Source organism: Scyliorhinus canicula, chromosome 17, assembly GCF_902713615.1.
Source record: "Scyliorhinus canicula chromosome 17, sScyCan1.1, whole genome shotgun sequence".
In the NCBI taxonomy this organism is placed as follows: domain Eukaryota; kingdom Metazoa; phylum Chordata; class Chondrichthyes; order Carcharhiniformes; family Scyliorhinidae; genus Scyliorhinus; species Scyliorhinus canicula.
The window spans coordinates 82,149,785-82,167,899 of record NC_052162.1 but is presented as its reverse complement, the minus strand read 5'-3'; the positions used below and the strand labels follow the sequence as shown (position 1 = coordinate 82,167,899).

General features: G+C 45.5%; 1 protein-coding gene across 1 annotated transcript in view; it reads left to right on the top strand.

Moving 5' to 3' along the window:
• Nucleotides 1-18,115, top strand: part of LOC119952476 (succinate--CoA ligase [ADP-forming] subunit beta, mitochondrial-like) — a 175,781-nt gene that overhangs the window by 75,621 nt on the left and 82,045 nt on the right. Inside the window, exon 5 of the mRNA XM_038776271.1 lies at nt 6,853-6,981. Within this exon, the coding sequence (XP_038632199.1) occupies nt 6,853-6,981 (129 nt within the window). The remainder of the gene's footprint in view (nt 1-6,852; nt 6,982-18,115) is intronic.

The following is an 18,115-nucleotide window of genomic DNA, read 5'->3' as shown; positions in this document are numbered from 1 at the left end:
TTTGTTGTTTTTTTTTTTTTTTTTTTGTTCTTTTTCTCTCCTAACAATTTGTAATTTGTTCAATATAAAATATGAAAACTGAATAAAAACATTTATAAAAAAAAAACTTTGCTAAGCCCGCGCGCCAAGGTTAACGGCGGCTGACGCAAACGATGACGTCAGCCGCGCATGCGCGGATGACGTCATCACGCATATGCGTGAAACCCGCGCATGCGTGAAACCCGCGCATGCGCGGGCCGTTATGCCCCTCAGCCGCCCCGCGGACTGATCCAGCGGGGCGGGGGAGGAACAAAGAGTGCGCGGGGTTCGGACCCGCTGCCTGCGATCGGTGCCCACCGATCGCGGGCCTGTGCCAATCGGTGGCATGGTTCTCCAGAACGGCACTTTGCAGCCGTTTTCATGAACTGTGAGAGCAGGTGTGTTGGAGTTCGTGAAAACGGCCGTAAAGGCCTGGGAAATCGGCCCATCGGCTAGAGGAGAATCGCTGCTCGCCGTAAAAAAACGGCGAGCAGTGATTCGTGTCGTGGGGCGGCCGTGGGGGGGGGATAGCGGGAGGTCGGGAAAAATGTCGGGAAGGCCCTCCCGCTATTCTCCGACCCATCGTGGGGGGCGGAGAATCGCGCCCTGGCTTTCTTGCAAACTGGGATTTTTAAAAACACCACTGCAGCAGTCATAAGCACACTAACCCAGACTTTTAACACTGACTGCACCAAATGACGATACCATGTATCTGAAATTCCTACACTCACCACACAATGCTGTTCTGACCTTTGTCCTTCTCTTCCAACAGCACATAGATTAGGCAACTATGCTCATGCTAACTTTGTTGATTTTTTTTCAGCTTTTAATACCATGCAACTTGCAGGCTTATTGAAAAATTGAAAAACATTTATGTCAATCCTGCTCTCCTACTTTGGTTCATTGATTTCCTTCACAACAGGATTCAACAGGTGTTAGTCCCTGGGATTTACTCAGAGTCGTTCTTAATGAATACTGGACCTCCTCAGGGCTGTGTACTGTCACCTTTACTTTTCATCCTCCATACGAAGGATTGTCGATCCAGAATATAACAAAATAATTGTACTAAAGTATGCGAAACATGTGGTACTTGTGGGTCTCATCAGGAATGATGAAGTAAACTATAGGGACCCTGGAAAAGTTTGTAAGATGGTGCGATAACTATTCTCCTAATGAATGAAAACAAAACCAAATAAATTATGATAGACTTTTGGAAAAAGCCAGTTAATATCGTATCTGTGAAGATTCATGATTTGAACCTTAGTTACTAGCTCCAAGTATCCAGGTTTCAAAATAGATGATGAATTGAATTGGAGGGAAGAGTGTGCAGAGACGGTGACCAAGGGACTTACACAATTATACTACCTCAGAAAATTAAGATGTTTTCGAGTAGATCCTTCAATCATGAGACTCTTCTATATGGCTGTAATTAAGAGTGCTATCTTTTTCAAATGGCTCGCTTGGTTTTGCTGTGGTCGGAAAGCAAACTCTTTAAGGGTACAGAGATTATTGAACCAGCAGGAAAGATATTTGATGAGCAGATCTTTTTTGATGAAATCTGCTCTCTAAAGATTTTGTTGAAAGCGAGGCGCGTCATCAACAATGAGAATTACCCCCTGTCTTAGTATTGCTGTTGGATGTGTTTACCTAAAAATCTATAATCCCTCAGATGCAAGACAAATCAGTTCCTAGAATTGCTTCTGCGCTTTTCCATAAGAAGTTTTAACCCGAGTTTGATGTATGGACAGGTGTCTGCACTCAGGCTGGGACTTTGACTAATTATTTTAAGGCATTGAAATTTTAAAATATATATTTAATTAAAGTCAGACCTAGTTGATAGGGTCATTTTATTTCTTTTATTATTAATTATTTTCAACAAATGAGCAATGTATCCCAGATGAATTTCTGTACAGATGATTAAGTGAAAAGACTGAATGAAAGAACGACTTGCATACATAGAGCACTTTCCACAGCTCTCGGATGTCTCAAAGCTCTTTACAAACAATGAAATACTTTTGAAATTAAGTCACTGTTGTATTTTAGGAAATCTGGCCGTCAATTTGCACACAACAAAATCCAACAAGCAGAAAGAACAAAGAACAGTTTAGCACAGGAACAGGCCCTTCGGCCCTCCAAGTCTTTGCCGATCGTGTGTCCTAACTAGACCAACGACCTGTATCCTTCTATACCCCGTCTGTTCATGTATCCATCTAGATAAGTTTTAAAGGTCGCTAACATATCTACCTCAACCAGCTCACTTGGCAGTGCATTCCAGGCCACCACCACCCTCTGTAATTAAAACATCCCTTGCACATCTCCACTGAACCTATCCCCCCTCACCTTGAACTTGTAATCATGCTCCTTTTTTGAGATTATATATGGCTGAGGTAGACAAATCTTTGGTCTCTCAGGGAAATCTTTGGTCTCTCAGGGAATCGAGGGATATGGGGATTGGGAAGGAATGTGGAGCTGTGGCAAAAGATCGACCATGAGCATATTGAATGGAGCAGTGAGCCCAAGGGCTATATAGCCTACTTCTGCTCCTATTTCTTAAGTTCTTACATAAAAGTTGAGAGTTAATGGCAAAGTGAAATTACAGTTGGAGTACAGTTTGGGCACACTACAGAAAGAATGTTAAAACAACAGAGAAGTAATAACTCACAATAACTGCTATACTGCCGATGTGATCAAATAATAGAAAAACCTCAACAAGGACAATTGATGACAGCAAAAGAGAGTAAGAGGTCATTTTGATAGGGTTGCTTAAAATGATTAAAGAATGGGTTAGAGTATTGAAAAACTGATTTTGTTTTCTAGTGTTAAAAAAGGTTAGCAGAAGGGGAAATAGACATCGGGTTTATAAACAAAGGATTTTAATACAAGAAATTTGTGACAAGAGGACTGGACATTAGTTTTAGATACGGCTGTGAAGGTGTGCAATGTGAAGCAGATACCGTGTCAACATTTAATAGTTTAATAGATGGTTGAAAGAAAGAGGGATAAAAGCATTTGACAATAGGGCAGGCAGGTGGGATTAGGACTACCATTTGTAGAGGATAAGAACCAACGCTGAATAGATTGGACAAAGTGCCTGTTTCTATGTTGTAATTTCTGAGTAATTCTTGTGAAACTGGATTGGTGGATCTGCTTTTTCAATTATTACAACATCCTAAATCCCCTGCTTTGTTAAAAGTGTAGCTTCATATGCTACAAATTGGGGAAAATTAAAATTAAAGAAATGAAATTGGGATAAAATCAAAAGGAAAATTGATAAGAGCAGCTGGGATACCCTCACATTTAACATCAGCGGGGTTCTTAACAAAAGCACATGATTTTAGGATATCTGAGCCCTTTTTTCCATTTGCATCATTATTTGATGATCTGAGGCAATTAATTTTATCAAGTGAATTCCTTCGTTTATTCATTCATTCATTCATCTTGGACCTATGAGTCCAGTTTGTAATTAGTCGACAATAACCCAGTAACTTGTTAGGTGCAAAAGCAAAATACTGCGGATGCTAGAAACCTGAAATAAAAAGAAAATTATGGAAATGCTCAGCAGGTCAGGCAGCATTTGTGGAGATAGAGAAACAGTTAACATTCCAGGCCGATGATCTTTCATTAGAACCCTGATCAGAATTCTGGTGAAAGCTTATTTTCTGCCTCCACCGAAGCTACCAGATCTTGTGTGCGTTTCCAGCTTGGAAGATGCCTTAAATTGCAATTATCAGAAAGTAGTTGGAAAGGACCTTCGGGAAACGCCTAAGTATTCCTTAACTATCTAGACAAGATGAACCAGTGATACTGTTACCGTGGCTAATCTAGATTTACCTGGCACCAGGTGCTAATTGAAAATAGCTGGCAGTTTCAAAATTTGTTCAATCTACGTTCCCAGAATTTTAACGTTGCCGTTGCTGGTTTTCTTAGAATTCAAGAATGTGGTTTAGGTCTTGTGTGAACGTAAGATCAAGAGTTAGGAGGCTATTTGTCTATGAAGGGCAGCACAGCTCAGCACGACCCTGCACTCGATGGGTGCGATTCTCCGGCCTCGTTACATTCTCGCTCAAGCAAAATGAGGCCAGTGAACAGCGGGAGAGGCCAAAAACGAGAAACGGCAAGCGGCAATCAGTTTGTGATGCAACTGATCCGCTCCCATAGGCGAAATCGGGATCTCGCCTTAGCATAGCGAGAAACAAATTATCACTATTTAAGCCCTATTTCCATACAATTAACGGGCGCCACCCCATATCCAATGGCCTCCTGTCATTCTGCCGTCTCCCCAGCAAGTGGTCACACTGGCGCCGATTAGCACTCCTTAAAACCTGGTAGAAGAGGGCTTCTGTGGGGAGCCAAGGTGAGGAGACATCTTTGCTCACAGGCAAAGAGCCCAGGAGTGCTGGGGGACCCTCAGCTGAGGGTGGGGGACCCTCTGCTGGGGTGGGCCCCTATAGGAGGGTGGAGGGGAGGCACTGGGGGGGGCGACAACCGGGGCCAACCAGTCACGGCACCATCATGCCAACCCCTGGATGGTGTGTACCCGTTCCGAGGGCAACCCTTGTCCCTCTCTGTCTGCCCCAACGACCACCCATAACCCCCACCGACTGCTGAGGCCTCTGATCGTGTGGCTGAAGGCTACTGCTAATTGGGAATTGGCAGTCGTAGTTAAGGGAGCACTTCACACATCCCAAGTGGATTCCTGTGGGTGGGTGGGTCATGTAGCATCTGGGAGCCATTGCCTGGCATCCCAATCACACAATGATGCCTGGACACTCTGCCTGAACAGGGAACCAACACCACGCACACACACACACAGCAGCCAACATCTGAAAACCCAGGGGATAGGTCACAGCTCCAGGGACATGTCTACGCCTGAGGGTGGGCAGGTACCACGGGGAGGGAGAGATGCCTGGAGAGATGACCAAAGGATTGGAGGTCAGCCCGCATTGTACAAGAACATGAGAGAGGCATCATAATTGTTATCCACAAGGTTTTTAATGTTTACTACAAGTCCGCTCTCTCCCGATAGTGCAGCACCCCAACCTACCTCGTACCCGCCCCGTCCCCCGATGCCCTCCGTGATCCTTGATGAGCTTTGCCTTCCTAGCTCTACTGCTATGTCTAGGTGTCTCCGCAGGATACACATCAGAGGTGGAGGCCGGAAGCTGCTTTCTTCGACTTGTGGCTTTCAATGTCCCTGGCGGGCATCCTCTGGGGGCTCTGAGGCTGGAGGGCCCCGCCATGCCGCCTTGTCCCGTGTGCTGACTTTGAGACGTGGACTCATCAGAGGTATGGAACTCGGGTGATCTGGTAGCAAACGTCGCCACTCCATGCGACTGATCCGGGTTGGTACCCAGCACCCTGTCCTCCCGTTCGGTGCCCATAGGACCCTGGGGTTCACCTTGGGATGGAATGGAAGCTGGTTTGCGCACCGGCTGCCCCTGCATCATCGGACTCTGCCAGACCTGACGGTTCCCCATGGTCTGCACCATTGTGTTGATGCCCTCGGCGATGCTCCTCTGTGATTGGGACATGCTCTGCAGCGCCTTGGCAATGCCCACCTTTGACAAGCTCCGCAGTGCCTCGGTCATACCCATCGGAGAGCGGGACATGTCCACAGAACTTCATCAAAGTCAGCCTGGCCATCACCGACTATGTGACGCCTTGGTCACCTTCACTAATGGTGCTGACATTGTGCACCAGGTTCTCCACTACGGTCGCCACCCTAGCAGTGTTGGACTCAGTGCCATGCATTGCCGACGGCATATCCTGTGCTCCTAGCCTCTGGGTCTCTTCCAAGCAGCTATGGATCTGCTGGAGTGATGCTGACATCTCCCTCTAATGTCCCAGCTGCTCCCTATCATCACTATCAGCTCCGGATACCTCTGTACCACAGGTTCAGCATTAGGCTGGGACCCAGCTGGATCCTGGGATCCAGCAGCCCTCCGACTGCTGTCGCGCCTGTGGTTCCTGCGTCCACCTGATGTGCATCAGCAGCAGTGTTGTGCTTACCAGATTGTGCCCCCGAAGTCTGACCATTAACATGTCCCACTGAAATGTGTGTATCGGTGCTGGTGGAGGGTGGAGATGACAGCTGTGCCGCGACTATAACGGTTGCATTCTTGGAACTCCCCTTCGAGTTGGTCTTGTGGGAGGCAGGAGCCGCTCGGAATGGGCTGGCACTGATGGTTGGAGGACCTGTGGGAGAATGGACATGTAGTTAATGGGCGGGATAGGTCAGTCAGTAAGGCAATAACAACTCAAGTTTGACAGGTTGGGGGGGGTGGATGCTCCCTCGGGGGTTGGGGGCGGCGTCATTGGTGTACATGCACTCGTGTTGCCCGGTGTAGGCCATTGACATTTTTTTTTGGCACTGGAGGCCAGTCCTCCTGGACACACTCCCAGAGCTCACAGCTGCCGCCACCTCGTCCCAGGCAGCACTGGCTGCCTAAGGCTCACCCTCTGTGACCCTCAGAGGGACAAGACACCCCTCCTAGCCTCCACTCACCCAAATAAGCTTTGGTGCTGAGGGTTGTCTGGGGTCACCACAGCTTCACCACTTGAAATCCATATAATGCACTTTAATATGTATGGCGCAATTGTGATGCAGACTGAGGGATCTTGGTTGATATTTCCCCCTTCCTTTTCTCCTTTCTCCCAAGCTCCCAATCCCATCCCCCCAAGCTAAAGCAAATGACTTCACACGGGCACACCACACTATGCACTTCAGTTCACAACCCGAAAAGGAATGATCTTTTATCTATATTTAAAACGAAAACTTCCCATGAGTTTGTGGGATATCTTTGTTAAAATGTGTTCTGATTGTTTTTCTCAAAGGGCCCTGTTCTTATCGGCAGCAGTCACGGAGGGGTAAACATTGAAGATGTGGCAGCAGAGACTCCAGACGCCATCATCAAGGAACCTGTGGACATTATGGAGGGAATTAAAAGAGAGCAGGCTTTCAAGGTACTGCTGCTTATCTATTTGATAAAGGAATGAAGAAGTAAGCACTTTGACTGCTCATTAAACTAATATCATTTGATTTTGGTTCTAGAGAATTTTTCACCTCCCACCAAAATGGTAGGAGATTATAAATACCCAAATGGTGTTTTTCATTTTTTTTAAATGATTATGGTCAGAATACAAGCCTTCTGAAATGAATTTAGTTCTAAGTAAATAAATGCAGATGTGTTATTTTGCTTGCTTCCGACACAGCCTTTATTTGGTTCAATCTCCAGCAAAACAACATTGGAGAAAGAGAAACTTAAAAATAAATTGAACTGATGAATCTCTGTGGGTGATGACAAGTAGACTGTCTACAATAAGTTTGTACTTCAGAAATAATTTCAGCAAGTTTCAATAGGAGATTAGAGAAGGAGGTAAAAGTAGCAAACAAGAAACAAAACTGCCAGCCCCTACATGCTCTAGGTAAACCTTAATGTACATTACTGCAAAGACAATTATACTTTCAAATTTGTATTTCTTCTCAATGTCATGGCCATTTTCTTTTAGAAAAAAAGTTTGAGCTATATTAATATGCAATTCTTTTTAGACCGTCAGTTTGTTTGCCACATATTAAGCTGAGGGGTGGAACATTTCCATTTCAGGCTTGTTTTGGCGTAAGACAAAACATGCACAATACAATAAACAGTACCAAGCAGCGTTTTTCAAACTTTTTTTCCCAGCGAGACTCCCTTTTGCCAACCAGCCAACATTTGCCACCCTCACTGGCTGACCTTCGCAACTCACGCCAGCTCATCTTGACGACACACGCCATATTCACTTACCTTTAATGCAAAGGAGGAGCTTGCTTGGTCCTCATGATCTCACTCCAGTTAGGTTCATAGGAGGAGAGGGCAATGAGCATATCAGGTGCAGAGATCAGCCAGTTCTTTTTGCCGGCTTCATATTTTTAAGAACGGAAAATCCAACTTTGCACATGTGTGTAATCGTGAAGGGCAATTGCAACAAAATGCTTGTTTTACTCGGCACTGGATATTCCTGAGAGATGCGACTACAGAATGTGAACAGGTGCATGGGCTTTTGGCATGTTTTTAATGTGCTGTCACAGACCAGGTACAGCAGCTTGGTCTTTTCATTTGGAGTTAGCTGTAAGTTAATAACTGACTGCACACAACTGCATTTCATCTCATTTTAAAGCAGGTAGTGCTGACATGCTCAATTTAAATGTTGGTAGTGGCATTGGGCGCCTCTCCCATGCTTGGCACCACTATGGGAATGCCACAACCAAACGCTCCGCGACCTTCTGGATGCCCATCCGCAACCCACCCACGGGTCATGACCCACACTTTGAACAACCCTGGCATAGAGGAACGCTCCGCTCCTGCTGTATGCAAACAATTTGTCTCAGCCTTACTGCTGGCAGCATATTCTCTAAAGTCCAGGATGGTATTTTTGTAATTTGTTAGCCAAGCAACCCTTTGGTCTTATTGAGTGAGATAGGCTGTTTGATGCAGAGTTTTGTATTAGAGGCTGAAACTGCTCAAATTCCTTTCACACAGGGTGAAAGTCTCTTCTGGCTACAAGGGTCTTTTCAGTCCAGGCGAGATTTGAACTCGATCTCTAGAAGTGGAAGGTTGCTGTCTAATCCAATTCAAAGGCCAGTTCCTGTCCATTTTTATTGGTTGATTAATAAATTGGGCCAAATCTTTCGCGGAGTGGCAATCACTTTGGGATTGCCAATCCCCTTTTTACTTACCTGAGACAGCACATTTCTCGTCCAGACTTCCGGCCCAGGCTTGCTGAGAAATGTGCAGCACAGCTGCTCTTGGAGGCATTCAATAGAGTGCGGGATAGTTGTGGGAACCGAAAGCACGCCCCTCTTATATAGCACTGGCTGTCATAAACTGTTAAGTTTAAAGGTCGTGGCCATTGTGCCCGGCCAGAAGCTAAGTATGTAATGGGAGCAAGTGGGTGATTGCAGTGAGTTGAGTGGTTTGGGGATGTGGGTTGGGAAGTCAGGGTTGAGGTTTACTGGACGGGGTGTTCGGGGGAAGTCAGGATATCGGAGGGACATAGGGGTAGTCTTGATGTGGAGGGGTGGGGTGCACAGTAAGGTGGTGGGGGGCAGCTGGGGAGGGGCGGGTGGTCAGGAGGATAGTCAGGTTCTGGTTGGGTGCTAAGAGGGAGAGCGGGTGGCTTTAGTATTGCAATTAGATGTGGTTTTAATTCTTCTAACCTTTCCTGGCTAACTATTCTACTGAGAGAGTCAAAACCTGTGCACAAAACCTATGCAGTGCATCTTCTAGAGTAACTCCAGGATATGACCCTCTGGGCAACAGAAGGTATGCGCCATTATTTACGTAGCAAAAAGCACCACCGTTGGTAGGTATGAGCTTGAAAATTCTGATCGATCTGCACAGTTTTGGAAGTACTGCACAGAGGTGGCATGGGAATTGCCTAGAAAGTTCTTTTCTGAAATATGTTTATATTGTATTTTGCATTTAACTTGTAACAACATTGCTAAATAAAGATTGAAAAAAGAAAAGAGATCAAAAGTTCCAAAGGCAACACCTAAAATGAAAATAGGGAGACTGAGTGATCCCTTCCAGTGGTGCCTTCTCCTCTTCCAAAATAGCCCTATAAACCGCTGATACTACCCCCTTCTCCAGTTCCCCTGTCGTCAGCACCACCTCCAACAATGTGGAGGCCGGCTCCACCGGGAAGTCCTGTATCTCCCTTCTGGCTAAATCTCGAACCTGCACTTTTCTCCCTGCTCCAGCCCATACTTTGCTTCCAGCTCCTTTAGTCCTGCAAACCAACCCCTAAGAAACAAATATTTTAGTGTAATCCTCTTCTCCTCCCAATTCTGAAAATTTCCATCCCACCTCCCTGGCTCAAATCTGTGGTTCCCCCGAATCAGCATTTCCCTTGACCCTGCCCCCAACCCGAAGTGTTGGCGAAACTGCCTCTAAATTCTCAATGAAGCTATTATTACCGGACTCTCTGAGCTAATGGGAGCGGCGCTGTTGCTAGTGCTTTCAGTCCCGACCCCCTGCACGAAGTCTTCTCCATTCTGACCCACTGGCAATTAACCCCTCTTACCCAGCTCTGCACCTTCTCCACATTCGCCGCCCAGTAGTAATACATCAGGTTCGGAAGACCCAAACCCCCTGCCTGCCTTCCCCCCTGTAGTAGCACCTTTCTAACTCTGGCCACCTTCCCTCCCCATATGAACAACGTAATCCTTCCCTAAATCTCTCTGAAAAAAGCCTTTGGCAAGAAAATCGGCAGGCGTTGAAAAATAAACAGAAATTGTGGCAACAAGTTCATTTTAATCGCCTGTACCTGACCCGCCAGTGACAGAGGGAGACCATCCCACCTTGCCAGATCAGCTTTCAATCTCCCCACCAAACTAGAAATGTTGTACCTGCGGAGCCCCCCCCCCCCCCTCCCCCCCCCAAACACCCGGGCAACCTGCACCCCCAGGTACCTAAAGTTAGTCCCTGCCCTACGGAATGGCAGCCCCCCCCCCCCCCCCCACCCCCCACCTCGACCGAGACACCACAAAATACTCACACTTGTCTAGATTTAGTTTGTATCCCGAGAAAGACCCAAACATTCAAAGCAGCTCCAATATTCCCCCTCTCGACACACTCGGTTCCGACACGTATAACAGCAAGTCATCGGCATATAAGGACACCATATGCTCCATCCACCCCCGCACTATTCCTTTCCATACCCCCGAACTTCTTAACTTCTTAATGCGATGGCCAACGGCTCAACGACATAGAACATCCCTGCCTAGTCCCACGGTGGAGAGAAAAGTATCTCGAGCTGATGTTGTTTGTGCAGACACTCGCCCTCAGCTCCTTTATATAGTAGCTTTACCCAGTTCAGAAATCTTGGTCCAATCCCAAACCGCTCCAGAACTGCCCCCATTCTACCTGGTCAAACGCCTTCTCAGCGTCCAATGCCACAACCACCTCTGTTTCCTTCCCCTCTGCCGGTGGCACAATGACATTCAATACCCTTCTAATATTTGAAAAGAGCTGCCTCCCTCTCGCAGACCCCGTCTGATCTTCACCTATCACCTTCGGTAGGGGAATCATAATAGTTGACCTTAGTGATTGATTCATAACTGATTTCTGCATGTACCTGTATCCGACAGACAGCAGGGGCTCTAGAAGGTGACTCCCCATCAATTTCTTGAGGGCTGTTAGGGATGGGCAATAAATGACACCACACTCCAATAATGAAAAAAAAATCGTTTTATTAGCATTTTCCATAAGCAAAAACACACATAGCTGTTTTATGTGAGTAATTGTAATAGATATTTAATTATTAATTTCTTAAAAGTCACGCTTGAGAGGTAAAGTAAATTTATATTTTGTGCCAATACCTTGCAAAGTACCTCATTACTTGTAAATAGTCTCAAAGGTTCTCAAGAGACAATTGAATGACCCAGATAGCATTAGTGAAATGAAATTGGAAATCATGAGAATTTGAAGGGCATTTCAATGTAAAATCAAGCTGCACTCAAAAACAAATAAAGGTTTGCTTTATCAAAACAAAGCTGCACTATTTCAAATAGTTAAGATTTTTTAAATGCAAGATTAGAAGAAATTGGTCTGTCTTTTTGTAGTTCCTTCAGTGTTTTTTTTATAGCTGTATTACAGCCCCATCCTTATCACAATCAAAAGAATGGCCAGCAAATATGTCAGCTTAAATAAATTAACTGTTTTTTCTTACCGCAGTACTCATATCTGCGACCTGTTTTTGAGACCAAATGAATGATGAGATGTGACAGAATTAAGCTTTTTTGTCTAGTTTAACTAGGTGATAGTTCCTTTTAATGGTTATACTATATAAGAAGTTAAAAGACCAGCTGCATTCAGGACATGGCCCCAGGCATATTCAATGCAAGTGATACGAGGCCCGACCTGTGTTTCGATGTTTGAGGGATAAGCCAAGGTTTGTCTATCATTCAAGGTTATTTTTTAAATTTAGTTGACGGTCATTCAGGGGCTGGTTTAGCACACTGAGCTAAATAGCTGACTTGTAATGCAGCAGAGTGGGTTCAATTCGGCCTCCCCAAACAGGCGCCAGAATGTGGCGACTAGGGGTTTTTCACAGTAACTTAATTGAAGCCTACTTGTGACAATAAGCGATTATCATTATTATATGTGAATTTAATGTCATGGGGTTGTTTATGACCCTAAGTTGTTCAGTAACCTTTAGGTCAATTCATTCAGAGAGAATTGGTCAAGCCAGTTCACTCCCACCTTTGCTTAGAATATAATTATCAAAGAATAAATTCATGAATGCAATTTAATATGGACATTGCAAACCGTTTGTTATTTTCCTTTTGCAAGGAGATTAGCATAATTCAACATTTATGATAATTTACACACACATTACTGTTTAATTGGCAGTTAGAGCCTATAATGATGTTGGTGATATTCTGCTCAAGACGTGGAAAATCCTGTAAAGGCATTATATAGATCTGGTATGTGCGATCTCGGTAGAGATCGATAACTTTTAAAAAGAGAAATTCGAACATCAGCTTAGTAGCTGAATGGGTGATACAACAAGATTTCACATTTTAAGACGTTTATTGTAACAGACTAAATGAAAAATGACTTTTCGTAAGCATCTTTATACTTTAAAATACAGAACAGAACTTTTGACAATCCGCTATCCGGTGTATGTTACAGTGTCCTTTAAGTAGACATTCAATTCTCCCAGAATCAGTCCAGAATTCGTAGCTCCCGAGGGTTTGGTACTTCAACCCCAGAGCTGTCCTTCACGGTGAGATTATTACTGGAGATCCTGCATCTAGCATAATCTCGGCATTTCTTCCAGCTTTGTTTTAATTTCTAACAAATTTGGGGCACGATGTAAGGAAAAGCTTCTAAGTGTCATTTGTGGTGGGTTTTGCTGGGAGTTTCTCCCTGGCTCTGTTGGTGAATTCCCCACCGTTATCTAACCACATTTAGTCACGTATTTGGGCCCTGGGGAGTTTCTCACCGGTTTAGCCCACACTTAGAAGTCACTGGCTAGACTGGCTCCACAGAGATCGGCCCACCATTTTGAAAGGGTGCCCTGATCTCTAAGTGGGCGTATGGGCCCACCCATGGGCAATGTCACCTCCCCATGGGCAATGTCATCCCCCCCCCCCCCCCACACACACACATGGGCATTACCCCACAGCCCCCAATTGATAACACCCCACTATGGGTTCGCTGAGGGCCTTGCATTTTTGAGGCCTTGACACCCACTTTCGGACCTCTCTCCCCCTCTTCCAGGACCCCCACTCCACCCACCCTTTATACCCCCTCCACCCTCCCTTCATGGACATGGTCCTGCTCAGGTCCTGACCCTTGGCAGCATCACCCTAGCACTGTAACCGTGACACACTGGCAGTGCTCCTCCCAGCTTGGCAGTGCCACCTGGGCATCTTGGCACTGCCACCCTGGCAGTGCCACGGTGCCCTCATTCCAGGGGGCTTCCGATAGTCTGGGAGACCCCCTTCTCCCCCCCCCCCCCCCCACCCCCCCCCCCCCCCCCCACCCCCCAGGTGCTGTTCCGCCTGTGAGTCTTGAGTCTTTTTTTAAGAAAATATTTTATTGAAGCCAAAAACGGATGCGGCGGCACAGAGAATCCCGCCCCATAACTTTCTAAACCTCATAATGGTAACAAGTATAAAATGCAAAATCCAAAGTAAATTTCCCGGTTTTGTATCCTGAGCACATTACAAAACGCACTACAATAGCAGGAACAAGTGAAGCCAGTTGTGATCTAGGAAACCACAAATTACAGACGTTTAACATGTCTCACAATTTTTTGGAAGATTCTTACTGGTCTTTAGCAGAGTGCCATGATTATGAATTGGAGCCAAAATTATTTTCATGTAGCATTGAGCTTTCTAATGCAGAAAGAAGTGATCTCAACCTCAGCTACTGTTTCTGAAATCGAATGTGTGTGTTAGATCTTGCAGCCTACTCTGGGAAATTTTATTCGCAACCTGTTTTTAAAATCAGATTTAACAGCATCTTTTGAATATACTCGTTAAATGTTCAATTTTACAAATGCACATTTGGGGTTCTAAAGTAGCCATATATTAGTGCAACCTTCAAACATGAGGATTGTTTCAAGAAATACAGAAGAAGAGAGAACATGCAGATTTTCACCAAAAGGACCATAGGAGATAAACAAAACGTGAACTGGATCCAGCTGACCTACAGTATTTACACTAAACATGAAAAATTCCATTTCATTTGTTAGTGTTTTCCACACATTAGTATTCTGCAAGAGCAATGATATTTCATTAAATAAAATAGTTGTGCAACACCTGCCTCTGCTAGATTAATGCTGTTTCTCAGTATTACACAGAGGTAGGGGGAAAAAACACCTACAGGCCTCATCAGATTTAAGTATAGCAGAAGGCAGCATTTAGTTCCATTTTGAAATGGTGTCCTCCTTATCAAAAGATTGCAACTTTGTATTGAAGTCCGAGCTGAGGCTCAAATTGAAGCCCTCTAATTTTCAGCTGTCAGTTTTGAGGCAGTTTATTCAAAAATGACATAAGATACTCTTCCAACAATCTAAGCTTGCCTGTATATAATTTATGTACATCTCTGCTTTTACCGATTTAAAGATATTTATTTAACAAGCAGGTTACAATACACAATGTTTTACCTTCAAAACCTCTGATATGTTCAACCAGTTTGCTTACTCAAAAGTTTTACAGGTGCCCTTATTTGCAACGTGAACAAAGGACATAACAGATTCACAGCTTAATGCAATTTTATTCACAATTCTATTACTCAACAAAATATAACTCGGGGATTCAAGTGGCCAAGGATTGGGGGCAGCTTCACAAGTTAAATTTGGGCAAAAGCAGTGGATCAAATGAGAAGGGATTTTTGTAGATGGGACATGCTCCCACTGACGCTGGCATGGAGGGTTCAGGCGGTGAAGATGACCGTCCTTCCGAGACTGCTTTTCTTTTTTCAGTGTTTCCCCATTTTTGCCCCAAAGGCTTTTTTCAGAAGTATGAATGTGGCGATATCGAGGTTTATATGGGCGGGTAAAACCCCGAGAGAAAAGAGGACACTCCTGGAACGGGCCCGCGGAGAAGGGGGCTTTGCTCTCCTGAGCTTTATTAACTATTACTGGGCTGCCAACATATCGATGGTCAGGAAGTGGATAGTTGGGGAGGGGTTGGTCTGGGAGCGGATGGAGGCAGCATCCTGCAAAGGTACGAGTCTGGAGGCTTTACTGACTCTGTCGTTGTCGCCGGCTCGGTACTCCACAGGTTCTGTGGTGGTGGCAGCCCTGAGGGTGCAGGGCTAATGGAGGCAGCATATGAGACTGGAGGGGGCGTCTGTGTGGTCACCGATCTGTGACAATTACCAGTTTGTCGTTGGGGGGATGGATGGGGGTTTTAAGGTATGGCAGCGGGCAGGGTTTGAGAGGTTTAGGGATCTATCCACCCAGGAGGGCTTTCCGATCTTGGAGACATTAGTGGAGGAGTTTGATTTTCTGGGTGGCAACGGGTTTCGGTATCTTCAGGTGCGGGACTTTGTACAGAGGCAGGTCCCTAGCTATCCTCGCCTCCCCCTGAGGGGACTACAGGATAAAGTGCTGTCAAAAGTGCTGGTTGGAGGTGAGAAGGTTTTGGAGATATACAGGGAATTGTAAGAGAGGGAAGGGGCCCCTATCTGAGAGATGAAGAGAAGCTAGGAGGGGAGCTGGAAACTGAACTGTGGGAGAAAGCCTTGAAAAGGGTAAATTCATCCTCGTCCTGTGCTAGACTTAGCTTGATTCAGTTCAAGTTAGTCCACAGGGGCCATATGACGGTAGCTCGGATGAGTAGTTTCTTCGAGGAGGTGGAGGACAGATATGGGCAGTGTGGGGGTAGCCCGGCCAACCATATTCATATGTTTTGGGCATGTCCGAAACGGAGGGAATTCTGACAGGGATTTGCAGATGGTTATGTTGAAAGTTCTGGAAGGTAGGGTAACTCAGAGTCCAGCATTAGCAATATTTGGGGTGTCGGAACATCAGGGGTCAAAGGGGGGGGGGGGGGGAGGGAGGCCGATATTCTGGCCTTCTCCACCCTGATGGCCCGGAGATGGATTTTGCTGAGATGGAGGGACTCGGAGCCCCCAAAATCAGGAGTGTGGGTCAGCGATATGGTAGAGTTTCTCAGTCTGGAAAAAAAATCAAGTTCGCTCTAAGCGGATCAATACAGGGATTTGCCCGGAGTTGGCAGCCGTTCATAGATTTCTTTAACAAAACTGAACGTCAGCAGTAACGGGGAAAGGGAGAAAGTGGGGGGAGGAAAATAGGAGGCATAGTAATGTTAAATAAGGACAGGGAATTTAGTATACGGGTAATTGGGGATAGAGCGGGAGAAGTTGGGTACGTGGTTTATTGTTTGTTATTTTAGGGGGTAAATTGTGCGTCGACCCCCCACGGTTGTTTTAGAAATGTCTATGTTAAATTGTGAAAATTACAAATGCTTCAATAAAATATTTTTGAAAAAACAAAATATGACTCAGACTCACAGCTGAGCTTTGGGTTTTACCCACACTTATTAAAGGGGGCTGGCAGGCTTCGATCACTCGATGTTGATGTCTTCTCTGGGTTCGAAACCCAGGTCCTTTCTTCATGCGATGGTTCTGCCTGGGGGACTCCCAGTTTATCACTGAAGATCTGTCCAATGTTCCTTTCTTTATGCTGGTGAGATCGACTTTCCAGTATATGCCCACCACTGGCCATTGTCCTCTGAAACTCCCTCGTCTGACCAGCCATCAGTTCATTATGGAGCCTGATGACTTCTTTTGTCTGTTCTTTGTCCTGCTGCAAAGTTGATCACCTGTGTCTGGAAGTTTGTTACGTATTCATAGTCTTTGGAGTGGGTAACCACAAAGCCCATATCGCAATAACAGGTTTATGCCTTGACTTGTGTGCTTTTGCAGATGGCCAGTATTGGTTCCAGCCAGGATCTCATGAGACAGTTTCTGTTCCTGGCTTATGTGTATCTTCTCGGCCTGTTTTCAGTACCACAATGGTATTTGGTTTCAGTTAACTTAATGCGAAATAGTGCTGAATGCACCAATCCACTAAGCCTAACTGATAGCAGAAAGACTCCTAACTATAACATCTTAATTTGTTTAATTTAATTCTATGTCATTACATATATGTTTTTGACCATACACTAACTGAGAGTATACTACACCTTCAGTTTGCTGAACATAAAAATGGTCCAACTAATGTTGCCAATTGGAATACTATTCCACCAGCGTCACCAATAATGTTGCTCTTTATGTGATGAGGCTCTATTTATGATATGATGTTATGTGCCAACAGCGTCACCAGCACTGTGGGTGTTTCTATTTCTCTTACTGAACCACAAGGCTTTCCCGTATATCAGTCAAATGACCACATAACCAGTTAGTCAGTTCAAGTTCAAAGATGGTTTATTTACACACAAGGGTCACTTCGACATGCAAGCACAATATACTACAAGTTAAACTACACCTATCAGCTACAATAACCTATACTTAACTTCAGGGCGACCGGCGCTGTGCAGATTGATAAGGCCATTATCTTGATCTCACGTGGCTGGTTTGAAGAAGTGGCTCTGTCGCTGCTGGGCTCATCCGTCAGGTAGCGATTGTTGGCCTTGAACTTGGCTGGCTGGTCGTTATGCTGCAGTTGGGCTGGCACAGGCTGGATCCAAAAGGGGCTTGCACAGGCCAGGTCCAAAAGAGGCTGGCACAGGCCGGGTCCAAAAGAGACTGAGCACATGGCTGTGTCCCCTTTTATCCCTCTGGGATTTTGTGCTCTTAGGGGCGGTCCTTAATCTTGGGCCCAATAATTCGACAGGCTTCAATCACTGCCTTCGATTTTGGCCAATAAGGGGGCGGGTGCCTTGGTGGCTGGGCGGGTCCTTAGCGGTCATTGACCTTGGCTGTTGGGCTCTCTCAACAAAGGTGGATGGCGCTGATCAGTCTGTGTCTGTATCGGTTTCTTGAGTGCAGTCCTATTGTTCTGGGGAAATGGGTCAGTAGAATTCAAACAAGCGGGGGTTTCGATCAGGTCTAGCTACCTGCGTTCAAATATACAG